The 15,492-nt window shown below is 35.3% G+C and overlaps 1 protein-coding gene across 5 annotated transcripts in view; it reads right to left on the bottom strand.

Moving 5' to 3' along the window:
* Positions 1-15,492, bottom strand: part of CD47 (CD47 molecule) — an 89,294-nt gene that overhangs the window by 46,796 nt on the left and 27,006 nt on the right. For 3 of the 5 annotated variants that reach the window (XM_058184625.1, XM_058184627.1, XM_058184624.1), the window contains exons 3-4: positions 5,786-5,812; positions 3,956-4,045 (exon numbers count right to left, since the gene is read on the bottom strand). The exons of 1 other annotated variant lie outside the window; for it this stretch is intronic. In XM_058184625.1, the coding sequence (XP_058040608.1) occupies positions 3,956-4,045; positions 5,786-5,812 (117 nt within the window). The remainder of the gene's footprint in view (positions 1-3,955; positions 4,046-5,785; positions 5,813-15,492) is intronic. One more of the 5 variants, XM_058184626.1, reaches the window with a different exon arrangement.

Raw genomic sequence — 15,492 nt, forward strand, 5'->3', positions numbered from 1 at the left:
GATATGTAGGAGAAAATACACCTTATAAATCAATATTATCGCTGTTGCACAAGGCAGAAAAAACACAGCATGGTTTTTGATATATAGAAAGCAATCAGTTCTAAAGAACAACTTTTAACAAATGAAAAGCTACTAATACAACCTATTGTATTCTTCAACCTATTTTTTAGATATTTTTCTTACCTTTATAAATTTTTATAAATGACTCAAGGTGGCAAACATATCTAATACTCTTTACTCTTCGTATTTTCTCCACAACAGCCCAATGAGGTGAGATGTGACTGGCCCAGAGTAATCTTTTATGTTTATGGCAGTTTAGAACTCACTATCTCCTGATTTCTAGCCTGGTATCTTACCCATTGGAACTGGCTTTTATTTAAATAAATGTTTGAAAACATTCAGTTTTGTTTTGATTCTGTTTACATAATCAGTGTGCCATGAAGTAATGCCAATAGGTATTGAGTTAGCATCTTCAAGAAAGATTATACCACACAGATTTAAGTAAAATATAAATCAATTAAGATATTATACAGCTAACATCTTAATTAATAAACCTAACAATAAAAATTAGAGCAAAATAATTTGCTACTGCCTTGGATATGAAGATTTGTGACTCATTTTAAATTCCTTTAATGTCTACAAATACTACTTGACTGTATTAGTGTGTTAAGATATTTTAAATTATAAAAGTATTATAAATACAGTAGCTTTTTCAAGAGCTACATTTATGACCCAAAAGTAAAACGTATCTTTTTATTTTAGATTTTAGATTAATGTTTTATAATATTCTTAACATACTAAATTTTCTGTAGTATTTTGTGTTCCTAGTGCAGTACAGTATACCTAGTACAGTGCAAATAAAATTAGTAAAATACACAGCATAGGGAAATTTATTTATTATTTAATTTGTGTGCCATCCATCTCACCACAGTTTACAAATATTTCTAAGTAAATTGGAGAAGAATATTACTTAATAAGTAAAATAAAAAACTTGTTATTTCTCATATAGGCTATCAATTGCGTACAAATAGGATTCAGTATAGAATGAGAAATATATTAAAATTGGCCATAAAATTTTCACTCAGAGAAATGATCCAACAACTGGAATTGAAGATTAGCTTTTTTTTCATCACCAACCTGATTTAAATGGTATCTTTCATTTAAATATTTGGAGTTAATGCCAAATCTTAATCCCTATTGATTACATATGGAATGAATGATTACTATTTTTGCCGCCTAAGCAGTTTTTAGAAAACATTTTTGCAAGTGCCATTACCATCTTGCCAAGGCTGAGAGAGAGTGACTGCCCCAAAATTAACCAGTTTCTAGTTTCTGTGCTTATGACAGGATTAGAACTCTGGCCTCTTCACTCCTATTACCCCTATAACTGCTAAACTGACCTAGCTCTCATGAACACGGTTATTCCATCTTTAATAAAAATTACCACAGGATTTAACAATATAAATCTGTTTACAAAACAAGCAAAAATTATATTAAGGAAGGCATTCTTACTTAATGTTGATAAAATGATAACATAAACATAAACATAAAAATGTACCTAAGATTAAAATAGAAGAGGTTCAAAGTAAGTTCTCTTAAAGAAAGCATTAGACATTAGACTGTCTCCCACTCTAACACTCTTTCGGAAGGCACTGAAGACGTGGTTCTGTCAGCAGGCCTGGGGAATCCCAAGTGGGATGGAGCCCATTAAATGGTTTGTATGAATGTGTGTTGTTGCCAGGGTGGGGGTGGGTGGGTGGGGTTATTATTTTACTGTTTTATTTTATTATTATTCATTTTATTATGGTTTTTATATCCGTGTATGAGTTGTCATGTGCTAGTAGGCGGCAAGATAAATTTTCTAAAATAAATAAATAAATAAATCTTATCCTTCCCTGATATGATGTGACGATGGAATTCTATTGGTTATACTTATTCTGTTTTATGGAATTTTTTGTGAACGACCTAGGATTAGCATGTATAAGACAGGCAGCTAAATAAATAATCATTCAGCTTGTTTATACCACAAAATATGTATCTTATGATACAAAAATACTGAAACACATTAATCTGATCTAATAAGAGAGCCTTGTATTCACCAAAACAATCTATACTCCCAATGACACAGCAGAAAAATTGTCAGGCCATGAACCTTCATTTTACTGTAAATGAACAGTTCTCCTTCAACCCCAACAAGTTCAAAATAACTGTGATGGCTCTATTATCATTATTTACTGGCTAAACTCTATTTCTTTCCCACAGAAAGACATTAATATAGTATTTACTTAAACGGGAAGGAAATTTACAGTAAATAAAGCATTATTGTCTATCTGACTGACTGCCTACTGAAGTAATACCTGATCAAAGTCCTAGCAAACATCTTAGTTTCATACATAAATCCTTAGAAATGTATATCATAGGACACTTTGTAGCATCTATGTAAGTTATATTAGCATCAGGTAAAAAGTACAACTGATTTCAGAGAAACATTAGCTACTTATCAGATCTTCATGATCACACCCTTTTGTATGTTATTAGAAGCCAGAAAATTCAGGATTTTAAAAGAATAGGTACATCTGGATGCATCAAAATGGAGGGACTGCAAATTTGGAATAATATTGTATAAAATATTGCATAAATATAAAAATAAATAATTATAAAAATAAAATTTGCCCAGACTTATGGATAAATATTGTCATATTAAAAATATGAAGCCTATTTTGAATTATATTCCAAAATATTCCATGTTTTATGTGGATTTTAAAATCTCAGAAAAATGGGTGCTATCCATATCTCTGGGTGGGATCTGTTCCAGAAGGTGGGGGCTGTGACAGAGACACCACCATGCTTCCTGGGTCCCACACAATGGCAACATTTAATAGAAAGGCCCTAGAGAGAAGGGGCAGTAGGAGCAAGCATATTAGGCAGGCAGAAACAATGAGAGACCTGCAGTACCTAAGGTGATCTCCAATTATCTCAGGCATGGGGCATAGCAAAAAGAATTATATTAAGAAACTAAGAAGACTCCCAGAGTGCACTAGACTGTCTATGACAAATGATAATTCAGTATTTAAAGAACTCTACCAAGTTCTTCATTTCAGGTGGCAACCTGTTCACATAGCTCATACAGTTAGGCAATTCCTACTGAATGTAGCCTGAAGCACTTTTCATTGGTTCTGGTTCTGCCTTGTGCACAAAATAAGTCTACTCTCTTTTCAATATGACATTCAGTTCTTCAAACAGAAGTAGAACCATTCATTAGCAATATTTGGGCATGATCACTCTACCAATTATAAATCTTTTTAACAATAGGATCATCTTGTTCATATTTTACCATTTTATTAAGTAAAATTTCATTCAAGATTCTGTTGAAGACCAAGTACTGAAGTCCAAGTACTCTCTACAGCATTCTCCTAATCTACTAAACTAGTTATTCTATAAAGAAAATGGATTTGCTCTGGAATTGCAGCAGACACATACTGGTTCCTTCTCATTGTAGCATATCAATCAATGTTCAGAAACATATTGCTTTTATATTATTATTAATATAAAACTTAATTTATAGAAATAATGACATTAAAAGAAAGGACATTTTCTACAGAACGATAGTTGTCTGTATTCAACTTGTGTCACTCTATGGCCAAATGCTGAACACCCACAGGCAAGTACAACCTTTTTTTTAGTGCAGACTGTTATAGAAGGTATTAATAAATACTCAAAGATATCACAAAATGAAAGGGTAGCAGGTTTTAATTAATTACAATGTCACCTTTTATTCTGTTATTTCCGCAGTCAAGAAAACATTAGTAAGCAATTACATAAACTTCTCAAAATGAAAATGCTTACACAAGTTTTTAATCATGTAAATCACAAACTTGTTTTGCATTATTCCACACATACAATAATACACTTTATTATATCAATATTAATAAAGAAAAAGGAATTTAGTACTTACCTACTGTAATGAACTGGCACCAGTATAAAATAACAATCAATATTATGATGGAAATGATAGAGTACCGCTCCACAGGGTTAAACCAAGGTACTATAAACAAAACAAATACAGTACAACTTCAGGAATGAGTGCACATTTATAATATATTTCACATATTTCTGTGCTGACCTTTTGGATATTTCTTTATCATTACAGCAGAAAAAGGTCAAATCATTTACAGTATAATTGTTCTAGATTTTCACATTAAAATTATAGTAGGATTGCATATTTCTTGTTATCTTAAATAACTTCTGTTAGCAGATTCTCCATCTAACTAACAATGTCCTATATTTAGGGGGCAAGGTTTCTTCAAATCATCCATCCTGAAATTTGCCACTCCTCTACTAGTGTCTGCCTATCCATGACAATAAACACACATAATCTAATAAACTTGTGTTTATTACATTCAATGTACAACTTTTAGTGATTTCAAGCATAATGTAAGTAAGAGCAGTTACTAAAAATGGAAGCAATACTGAAGGACTGGCAACACTTAACAATACCTATGGCATCTGCAAGTGGCATTTGAAAAATATTCTCAAAATAGGTCACAACGAAACCAAGATGAGCAGCTCACAAAACAAATTGGACCTTTGTCCTAACACGCAAACTATTGCAGACAAAAACAAGGCTTAAGAAAACTACTCAAGTTGTCATTTATATTGCCTTAGTTCAAACCATGGAACAACTCAGTCTTTTGGTTGTGTTTCAAATTATCATCCTAGCACTATCTTCCTGAAGTTTCTGGAAATCTGTCCCCAACGTTCTTGCACATTTTTATTTCCTTCACCTTCCTGCAAGTCGCAGACTTTTCTTCTGAGAATTAGCATTCTACATTCTATCAATTGCAATGTTTGTATCACAGAGGCTTTGTAATTTTCCACTTGTGACTTTAAACTCTAACTGTAGTCTTTTGTCATGGCATTAAAAAGCACTTTCAATAAATATTTGGATGTAAATGTAAAAACACCAGCTATTGAAGACATTGGACATGTTCTGCAAACTGTGCTCTGCAGAAAGGGCTGCCTTCTTAGATTTTTATTTAAAATCTAAAAATTATTGGGGTACCCAAGAATGTTACTTTTTGCTATCTTCCATAGCATTAGTAAGACTGCACTCTTTATTTCAAAGGCTGTTTTGAAGATTGTAGAGTTAAAACTTACTATAAGCTTGCCCTATTTTTTAATACATTTGTATATTAGTTTTATACAGTTGATATGGTCAAATGACTTAATCAATAAAAACCACATTCCCTTTCCTTCTTTTCCATTTTGCAATATTAGCAAGGGAAGAAAAAAAGCGTAAAATCTTTGGACATCCTTATCAAACAGAGTGCTACATCCTTCCACAGAACATAGCAGTGCCCAAGCTAAATCTACTGTGCTGCCCAAGGGCTGACAAAGTAAGCCTTACCAATTCTCTGCTGGCAGAGGGATCAGGGGATACCAGGTACTTCCCGCAGGAACCGACTAGGCTTCTGCATTTTCTCAATTCCAGATTTTGACCTAGTTAATATGGTAGTATATGCTATTCATACCACAAACTATGATTGGGTCAAATATGCTTTTTGAATTAAAGAAGTAATATGTTGATCACCCAATTCTGCTATGACAATACTGAGCACATTATGATCTCATTCTTAATTTCTTTTTAGCAGCAGCTGTGAAATCTTAAGAAGAAAGGCTGATGCAGTTGCCAGGCTGACTGAAGTGGGAGGACTAATTCAGGAAAACTGTCAGAAAGAGTGAACAAGCCTTTTATGCAGCTTCATTTTCCAGATATTCTTCTTACCGATTTCTGATGAATTATTTAGGCAAGCTGTAAGGGGGAAAAAAAAACAAAACAGGGACAACTCTAATTTTTATGTTTGGATATATTATGCCATGGTTAACATAAGGTACAGTTCATTAGCCCACTGAGCTTCCCACCGCACTTTGTTGCTAGAAAAACATGGCCTGTTGTAGGCTCAGATAAATGTATAATCTTTAACTTGTCAAACTATAGCTTGCGTCGACTTCAAATCTACTATTTTCTTTTTAAAAAAGGAAAATTATATCTAGAAGTGGGCTATTATTACATTAACTGAAGCTATTTCCACTTAAATCCTTTTAGAAAGTCACTTTTTCACTTCACGTATCTTGTTTGTTGATCTAAACCTACTACCAAGTTAATCTGTGCATAATTCTGGATCAATATATACATTCAGGCCGAGGTGAAATCTACTTACCTTCCCTACTGGTTCGGAAGTATATGCGCCACGCATCACATGCAGGCCCTGACCCTCTGCACATGCTAAAACCCTTTTGCACATGTGCAGAGGGTAAAAAACAGGTTATTTCCTGGTTAAAACCAGGAAGTAATGACGACCGGGCAGGTGGGTGGAGCCTCAAGCTGCCATCGCTACCGGTTCTCCAAACCACCAGCCAACATCACTACCGGTTCAGCTGAACCGGGCCAAACTGGGAACATTTCACCCCGATTGAGGCTCAATTAACTACAACGTTCTAAATTCTCAAATACTTACAGAATTGATGTTACCACAGTTTTCTTGCCATCTAATTCTTTTTCTATAATATCACCTATTCCATAAAAAAGCAAGACCTTCAATAAACTACAATAGATGAAAAATATGAAATATTTAAGGGCAAGGTGAAGTGGAAGAGGAGACCAGCTTCTGTCTATTATTGTATAAGAAGAAAATACCGCATAGAACCTAATGACAATTCAGAAAATTCTGCATGATATTACTTCTATCTGTTTGGGGTGTGTGTGTATGCAGCTTTTTGTATTTAAGTTTTCTCCTTGTAAGCTGCCTGGAGTCACCAAGAGCAAGTTGGGTGGCCATTTTTTTCCTTTTAGCAACCCTAAATTCCTTGCATTGCAGTGGAGTTGGGGCGACTGAATGGAACTAAGCATTTAAATGGCTGGATGCCCTTCCTGATGTCTATGCGGAGCTCACAGCAGATATATTCTCATTACACCCAGAGAGAGAAATATCTACTATTACCTGGGATTGAACTCACAGCCTACTGATTGTGAGGCGAGAGCTTCACCTCTAGGAGGTGGCCATATAATGTTCTTAAATAAAATAAAATGCTAGCAAATAATTCTAGCATGCAAATAAGTATGATGGAATGAGGATACAGACAAGATTTCAACTGAACAGTCATTGTATCCTCCTGTTACAGTGTCACAAGGGTTTTTATTTAACTGAAAGTGTACTGTTTTTCAGGGACATAACCAACCCAGAAAAAAACAGGGCTATGTAGGCTTTTATGCTTTTCACTATACAGGAGTTCTCACTTAACAACTGCTTCAGAGAACAACCCTTCACAATTATGATGGTGATAAAGAATTAAATTCACCACCAATGCTTCGCAGGTCTGTAAAGCAGAGGAAAGATGAGCAAGCTCATAAGCACAGTTGAAGTCACATGATATCTCACTTAGTGACTGCATTGCTTAATGAACAAGTTGCCAGTCCCAACTATGGTAGCTAAATAAGGACTACCTGTATATAATGGGGTTATTTACAGTAGGCATTTACAAAAGATATATACTATACAATACTGGTGTTCACTGGATGCGAGTTTCCTTCTAGTCTACCTCACAGAGTTTTAGCCTGGAATCTCCTAATTAAGGCACAAAGTTATAGTGATAAAACACTGACTGAGTTTGAGTAAACTTCCCTCCTCCCAATTTTTCAGGAACTTCATTAGGTTTTCACAGGTCCCTAGGATCAGAGGTGGTATTCAGCCAATTTGTACCGGTTTGGGCGACCTGGGCACAATCCTGTCCTATATCATTGTGTTTTTGATGTTGCACGCATGTGTGGATGGCGCATGAGAGCGAATTACCGTGTTGTTTGACATTGCATGCATGTGTGGACGGCGCGTGCGAACGAATTGCCATGTTTTATGACGCCACACATATGCGTAGGCGGTGTGTGCGCACTCACATTTCCAGTGCTGGGCGAACCGGTTGCTACAGTATGTGAAGCCCAGCTCTGCCTAGGATTCCACAAAACAGAGTTTAAAAATCCCCAGCATAGGGATTAATTAAAACATGCAATTTGAAGGAGTTGATTTTTGCATAAAACTGGAAGAAACAAGTTCAGCTGAAGCCTAAAATCCCATCCTTGCTAGATCTGTTAGGAAGTTAGTTTTAGCTAAAATGTATCTGGAACTTTTCATGTTGTCTTCCCTTTTTTAAAAAATTCTATTCTGATTTTTTTGAAGACTACTTTAAGTGGTGTTTTGAACTTACTGTATCACAATCAGAACCAAATCCATGCAAAATAGAAAATGTTTGGTCCTTCCAATATTCAAGTGTTGGGATGAGGATGACAAGAAATCTGCTAATTAGAACCATGCCGAGGTGAAAACTCTGACAATATACTGTCCAATGTTCCCCAGTTGGTGTACATATGCCTAACTTTACTCTTTTAATCGTGGCACAGCACTATACTTTTTTAAAGGAGGACAATTGTTTTGTATGTAGAGGACAATTGGTGGAGTTACTGTTTTCTATGATAAATCTTTTCATCATTCCAAAGCACAGCTGGCTGGCCACACTTCTCAGTATGAAAGAAGCTCAATGGGAGATGCTCCTTCATGGTAGTGTTAAAATGAAGTGTGGGAAGACAGAGAGGCTGTACACCAGGAGTGGTATTCACTTACCTTCGCTACCAGTTCGCAAATGTGAGTGTGTGTGCATGCGCTTCGCTCGCACGTGCCACCTCTGCACATGCGCAGAGCATCAAAAACAGGATGTGATGAGGTCCGGGTGGATGGGCGGAGCCTCCAGCTGCCACTACCGGTTCATCCGAACCAGATGGAACTGGCTGAATACCACCACTGCTGTACACCTTGGACAATGAAGCAGGACATTTTCAACTTTCCCCTACCATCTTCTACATGTTAAATAAAACTACGACACATTAAACTCTTAACACTCAATATTTCACTGAAATGTATTTATTTATTTAATCCTAAAATACCCATGCTGTTCCATTCCAGACCAACCATTTCTGCTTCAGAAACAATTTAATTTGTTTCAATTTACATCAGAAGAGATTTTTTAAAAAGTATCAGGTTTTATATTACTAAAACAAAATCTAATGAAAAAACAATTAGAAGACTCAAACAAGGATCCAACCTCTTGTCTCTCTCAAGATTAGCAACTATCAGATCCAGACAGGTGGTCTCTGATTTGAATAAATCAGGAAAACCACAGAGGAATAAAAAAAAAAACCCTATCCACATGAAAAAGTTATTCCTGGGATAATACTATGTTACACTACATATGATTGCAGAAAAGCGGTTTAAGAACAGTCATCTGAGTTCGCTTTCTTGCTTTCCTTTCCCTTTTAAGCCTTTTTCCTCATTTCTGCCTCATCTTTACATTGCAAGCCTTCAGGCAGAGCCTGTCTTTTTTTTTTTTCAGTGACTTTATGTAAGCTCTCTTGGAGCCTTTGAGCTGAAGAAGATATAAATACTTTAAACCAGGGGTAAATGCAATCTGTGCTCTTAATCTAATTTCAAATTTCTGGCCTACTGCACAGAATAGGGAAAATGTATTAGGAAAAGAGAAAGAGGGACAAAAAGCAAGATGTGAATGGTGTGTTGAGCAGAGCTTCTTAAAGTCTGTTCAGTAAACAACTATCATAAAATACCTATACTGATATATTTTATATAGTGATATATTTTACTGATCGGCATATGGTTTATTTGCAAGCCCAGAAGGGGCCTGTGAATATTGTTGTTCTTTAAAACTACCAACTTTATTTTTGTGGTATTATGTCTCATAGGATACACTTGAAAGTCTTCGCAACAATAGTGTGAATTCCAGGTGCCCACCATTTTAACATTTCATGTCTTTTGCTTGCCTGAACCACAGGCAAGAACTTTGGGAAGAGCTAACTTTGAAATGCCTAGGTGTTTCTAAATATCTGAAGCATCCTGTGGCCAACCTGCTTCTTACTTTTTCAAATGCTGGAAGAAGAGGCCGAAGACTGAACCAGAGACACAGTAACATGGATGAAGTTTTATAAATGGAAACTTATTTGCATTGGGCCCAGAGAGAGCATTGCTGATCTGTTGCATCAGCCCATTCATTAGCAAGAAGGCCAGAAAGTGCAGATATTCTGACAACTGCCAAAAGAGAGGGCAAGATGAGAGATTCCATTAGTCGGCAATAAGAGCCCCATGTTTAATAAGAGTGATAGGTGAAGCTTAGAATTTCCACTGTTTCCATAATTGTTCAAAATCATGTACAACCTCAAACGTAGCATCAGTACATATATTGGCCCTGCGACCTTTAGCAATTTCACAAGCCCCATTAAAAGCAAAGATGTCTGCAAATTATGCAGAACAGCCAGGCTGGCTACATCAAAGTTCTCCCCATACTTTAAAAATTACTGGAAAGTGATTAGCTGCACCCTTTAACTCAGGCAATAAAAAGACAATAGGTCCTCAGCAAAAACTCTCACCTTACTGAGAGAAAGCCTTTCAGAAACTTGCCTTTTCTTATTTCATCCCCCCAGTCTTTTTTCCCTTTCCTGATAAATCAAACTGTTGGGTAAACATTCAAAGATTGTGTGTGTTTTCTATACACTGCCTGCCTTGAGTGGTAAAAGAGAATGGGTGAAAAGGGCAGGAAGACGGGAAGAAAAGAGTGGTTGTATAAAAGAAGCTGAATTGATTTTGGAGGTTTGACTTAACCCTCTCTTCTTTCTCAATGTATTGTAGTTTTAAATTAGTATGTTTGCCTATTGTTTTTCAATTGGCAATGGCCTTTTTGCTTGCCAGACTAAAGATATTTTTTTAGAGAAATAAGTTTTTGAACCATTTTTCTCCTTCGTGCACCTTTCATTTAATAAACTAAGAATCAATATAAGTTCCTTGCAGCTATACAGATTCATGTTTCAGTGTTTCTATCACTTGGTTGACTATTCTAAGTTTATGTCAGTTGTTTATGTTGTATCATAAAACAAAGTTTAATGATTAATAAAGTTGATGTGAAAAGAAGCTTTAAACTTTAGTCTTGGTAACTGGAAATTTGCACATGCTCAGCTATTATAATGGTGATTTTCTAATTGTTTTTCCCCAAAACCCATGGATGATTAAACCTTTTAAACCTGTGAAACCTCCTAAGAGGGATTTACTGCATACAATTGGATTTAATTTTGTTTTATTCTTGTGGGAAATTTATTTCTTTAATTTTTTTAATTCATGCTCTCACTAAGAAAAAGCAATGGATTCTCCCAGTGGCCACAGGGAGATTTCTTTCTGACCCCACATTTGTGGAGTTCCTTTTTTTTTTTTCATACGGTAGTCATGAGATTCCAACAAAGAGGAAGAGAATACAAGAAAAGATTTCATCTCAGGAAACAATTTTTCAATGTGCTCTTTCTCCCTACAAGATGGTTTATACTTCTGGCACAGAGAAATCTTAATATTTATTGTTTTACCTCGTAATACATTCTTTCCTTCCCCACCCTACATGAGTGGAAAAGAGGGACATAATTTCAGGTTTGTATTTATTCATGGGATAAAATAATTTTAAAGTGGGTTTTAATTATTTTATTTGGACTTTAAAACAATTGAGATTTTAATAATTATTGAGAAAACACGAAACAACCTTGCTTTGCATCAATTATATGTGCTCTCCACTTGACTGATTCTAACTGGTAAATTTTAGTCTAGGATGGGATTCTTCATTCATCATTCAAACTTAACAAAAATTCCATTAGGAACTATCAGAAATAACAGCATATGTAAAATTACAATATTAATCCCTTCAAATGAAGTCTCAAATTAATTTATCATTTTGTCTTCATCTTCTCTCAATTTTAATACCGTAACATCATTTTTACTAAAAACATAAAAACTCTTTTCTTCCCATTACTTTTCTATAAATAAATCTTTAAAGCCTCATCATTCAGTCCTAGTCAAGAAAACTAATTAAAATTGTTAGGAAAAAAAATTATATACATTTTAACTTTGATTGAATAAGCCAACTTTGCAGACCTACATTTTTCTTTCAAAGATCTTGATGGAATGTTCTTTTAAGGAATGTCCCAAACCTGATTTTTTCTCTGTCTCTCTCTAACTTTTCTCAAGAATTCTTTCATAACACGTTTCTTTTGTAAAACCAAAGTAAGAAACTTGTCCAAGTCACTTCCCTGAGTTAAAATCCATATATCAAAGTCACTCTTCTGGCTTATTATTTGTGTGTCCCTTTTAATTATTAAAACCTCAGTCTGTTCCATTTGTCAATATCATTGTTGTATCCTATCACAGGATGGCTTTGATTAAAATCAAATCAATTTAAATCATGATTTAAATCACTAGTAAAAAGCAATTTAAATCATAATTTTTAAAGAGCAACTGTCATCTCTGTCCTGGAGCGGCTTCTCCTGTGACCCGCTGTTGACTCACCGATGGTCCTAATATTATAGAACATACAGCCTCATGCTACATAACTAAGCTCCATTTCATGCTGAATAAACTAAATTATTAATGTAGAGAATAGAGAACTATATTTAGATAGATTTTTACTACAAAAGCATTTTATTAAAATAAATTTGATAAAAATAAAAAATCCAATTTAAATAAAATAAATCCGATTTTCTTTTAAATCATTGATTTTGCACCATGTCCCATCAATTTTAAACCATATCCCAAACAGTTTGATTTTCAATATTTTCTATCTCTTCTTTTAAGGCCATTTTTATGATGTAAGACAGTCTAAATAGAAAGTTCTGGTACATTGTTAAATATCCTTGAATTCTTCCAGAGTTAAAATAGTTTTCTCCATTCAATATTAGTGGGTCTTCTCCTCTGAGTATAATCTTTAATTCTTTCTGGTAGCTTCTAGTAACTAGCTTTTAAGGCCTCCTCTTATCACATTTTTCTATCATCCAGCACATTTTCCCAGAGGAATTTCTTAACACTTAAATTCAAAATCTTCATATATTTTTAATAAGATTTAAACACATTGTAGGGAATATTTTAGAATCTAATTTTTAATAAATCTGGCCTCTTAATCCATTTAAAAGCTTTCCAAAATCAACATTCTAATTATCTTTTTGCTACTCATTTCTAAATTTAAAAAAGTTTTTTTTAAACTCTTTTAAACTTATATAAAACTTGCTGGAGGTTGAAGGAAAAATACCCAAGATAGTAAAACTTGTACTTCTGAAGGTTTTTAATATCTAAAAAGCAATTGACAAGCCATTTCCAGTAAGGATGGTTAAGAGAGGAAGCAAGTGAACCCAATATTTTTAAAGGCTTGGGCAAAACTGACTTCTCTTGCACAGAGCTCAACCAGCTTGAGACCACTGTTTCACAATTTCATCACAGGGAATGTCTGCTGGGAATTCTCAAATCCTCCCCTTTATCCTTAAAGGGTTCAAGGAGCCAAGTCTTTCACTGACTCCACTTTCTGCTACCATCATTGGCTTCACAAAAAGTAAAGTTGTCTTCAGTCTGCCACTGCTTCCCTGGAAGCCATGTCAGAAGGTATTTCTTGACATTAACCATATAATGTTAATTGTCATCAATACATTAATGATACCATTAATAATACTGTAAAGAGGGCCGTTAAAATATTTACAGATCCCTCACATCCTGGACATAAACTGTTTCAACTCCTACCCTCAAAATGATGCTATAGAGCACTGCACACCAGAACAACTAGACACAAGAACAGTTTTTTCCCGAAGGCCATCACTCTGCTAAACAAATAATTCCCTCAACACTGTCAAACTATTTCCAAAATCTGCACTACTATTAATCTTCTCATCGTTCCCATCACCAATCTCTTTCCACTTATGATTGTATAACTGTAACTTTGTTGCTGGTAATCCTTATGATTTATATTGATATAGTGACCATCATTTGTGTTGTAAATGTTGTACCTTGATGAAGGTATCTTTTCTTTTATGTACACTGACAGCATAGGGGCCTCTGTGGCTCAGACTGCTAATGCAGTCTGTTATTAACAGCAGCTGCCTGCAATTACTGCAGGTTCTAGTCTCACCAGGCCCAAGGTTGACTCAGCCTTCCATCCTTTATAAGGTAGATAAAATGAGGACCCAGATTGTTGGGGGCAATAAGTTGACTTTGTATATAAATATACAAATAGAATGAAGACTATTCTAACATAGTGTAAGCTGCCCTGAGTCTTCAGAGAAGGGTGGGATATAAATGCAAATAAAAAAAAATGCACCAAGACAAATTCCTTGTGTGTCCAATCACCCTTGGCCAATAAAAAATTCTATTCTATAGTTACTTTGTTATACATCTCTACCTGAGCTGCCAGAGTTATACTGTTGGGAATTCTCTCTTGGTGTCTGGAAGCTGTGGAGATTTGGAGGGAGAACAGGCTTAAACAATAACAAAAGCAAGTGGCTTTGAGGTCTTGCGTCCTCAGATCTGAGAAATTTTCCAGTTTCTCTCCTTAATAAGATAGCACTCCTGCAAACAGAATTGTGTGTACTTCCTAGGGACTTCCTGGATTTAGACTCCTGTTAAGGAACAGACGAAAAGATTTTTGAGCAAATCTATCTTACACGTAACTTTATTTTCTTCGATCAAGAGGTACTGCTCATGTTCACTTATTCCCTGGGTACTTCCCATACTAGAGAGAAGCTTCAATGAGAAAAACCTAGCTGCATTCATGTGTGTGCAGAGAGCAGAAGCTGGCACTGGACTTGGCCAAATGGGAGGCAATGCAGCAGTGAAATGGGCAGAGGAGTCTGGAAGAGCAGGCAACCTGAGCATCACTAATCAGCTGGTGTAACCTGGTTCACCCCCTGTGGTGCACCAAGGTTAGGTATGCAAGTGCCGAACAGAATGAACTAGCAATTAAGGCTGTCAGGACTGCATTGTGTCCAGCATTTGTAGTTTTCCATGACACTGCATGCCATACTCTAAATAAAATAATATTCCATCCTACCATCTCTGATCCTAGAATCTAAGTTAATTATTTTCACATCACCCTACATTTTAGTACCTATTCTATGCATGTTTTTAGCAGATTCCAAATATCCTATGTCTGAAAAAGTTAGCATATTATTTAAGTATATTTCTTAGCACTGGTTTTGAGTGCTATTATTCATATAGTATGAACTCTATTCACATAATATGAAATTATTATTACTAATATTATTACAATTATTACTATTGTTATAGCCATCTATATATAAAAGGACGTATGAACGTATGTATATATGTATGTATGTATGTATTTGTTTTCATAGGTTTTCACAGGTACAGGTATGTAGGTCTTGGCGTATTCGGGTCTTTTCCCGTGTAAGGTTGAGAGTATCTTGGCAACGTTTCAACGAGGTCTCACTCGTCATCTTCAGGCTGGTGTTTACGGCTTCATACTTGTGCGAGCAAAGCGTGGTCGGAGCGGCCGTCTCTCTATAAATACTGGTGGGGAGTTGGGGAGTGTTGGCTTTGTTGCTATAAGCGGGTTGGTTGGCTGTAT

The sequence above is a fragment of the Ahaetulla prasina genome, chromosome 5 (assembly GCF_028640845.1).
Source record: "Ahaetulla prasina isolate Xishuangbanna chromosome 5, ASM2864084v1, whole genome shotgun sequence".
In the NCBI taxonomy this organism is placed as follows: domain Eukaryota; kingdom Metazoa; phylum Chordata; class Lepidosauria; order Squamata; family Colubridae; genus Ahaetulla; species Ahaetulla prasina.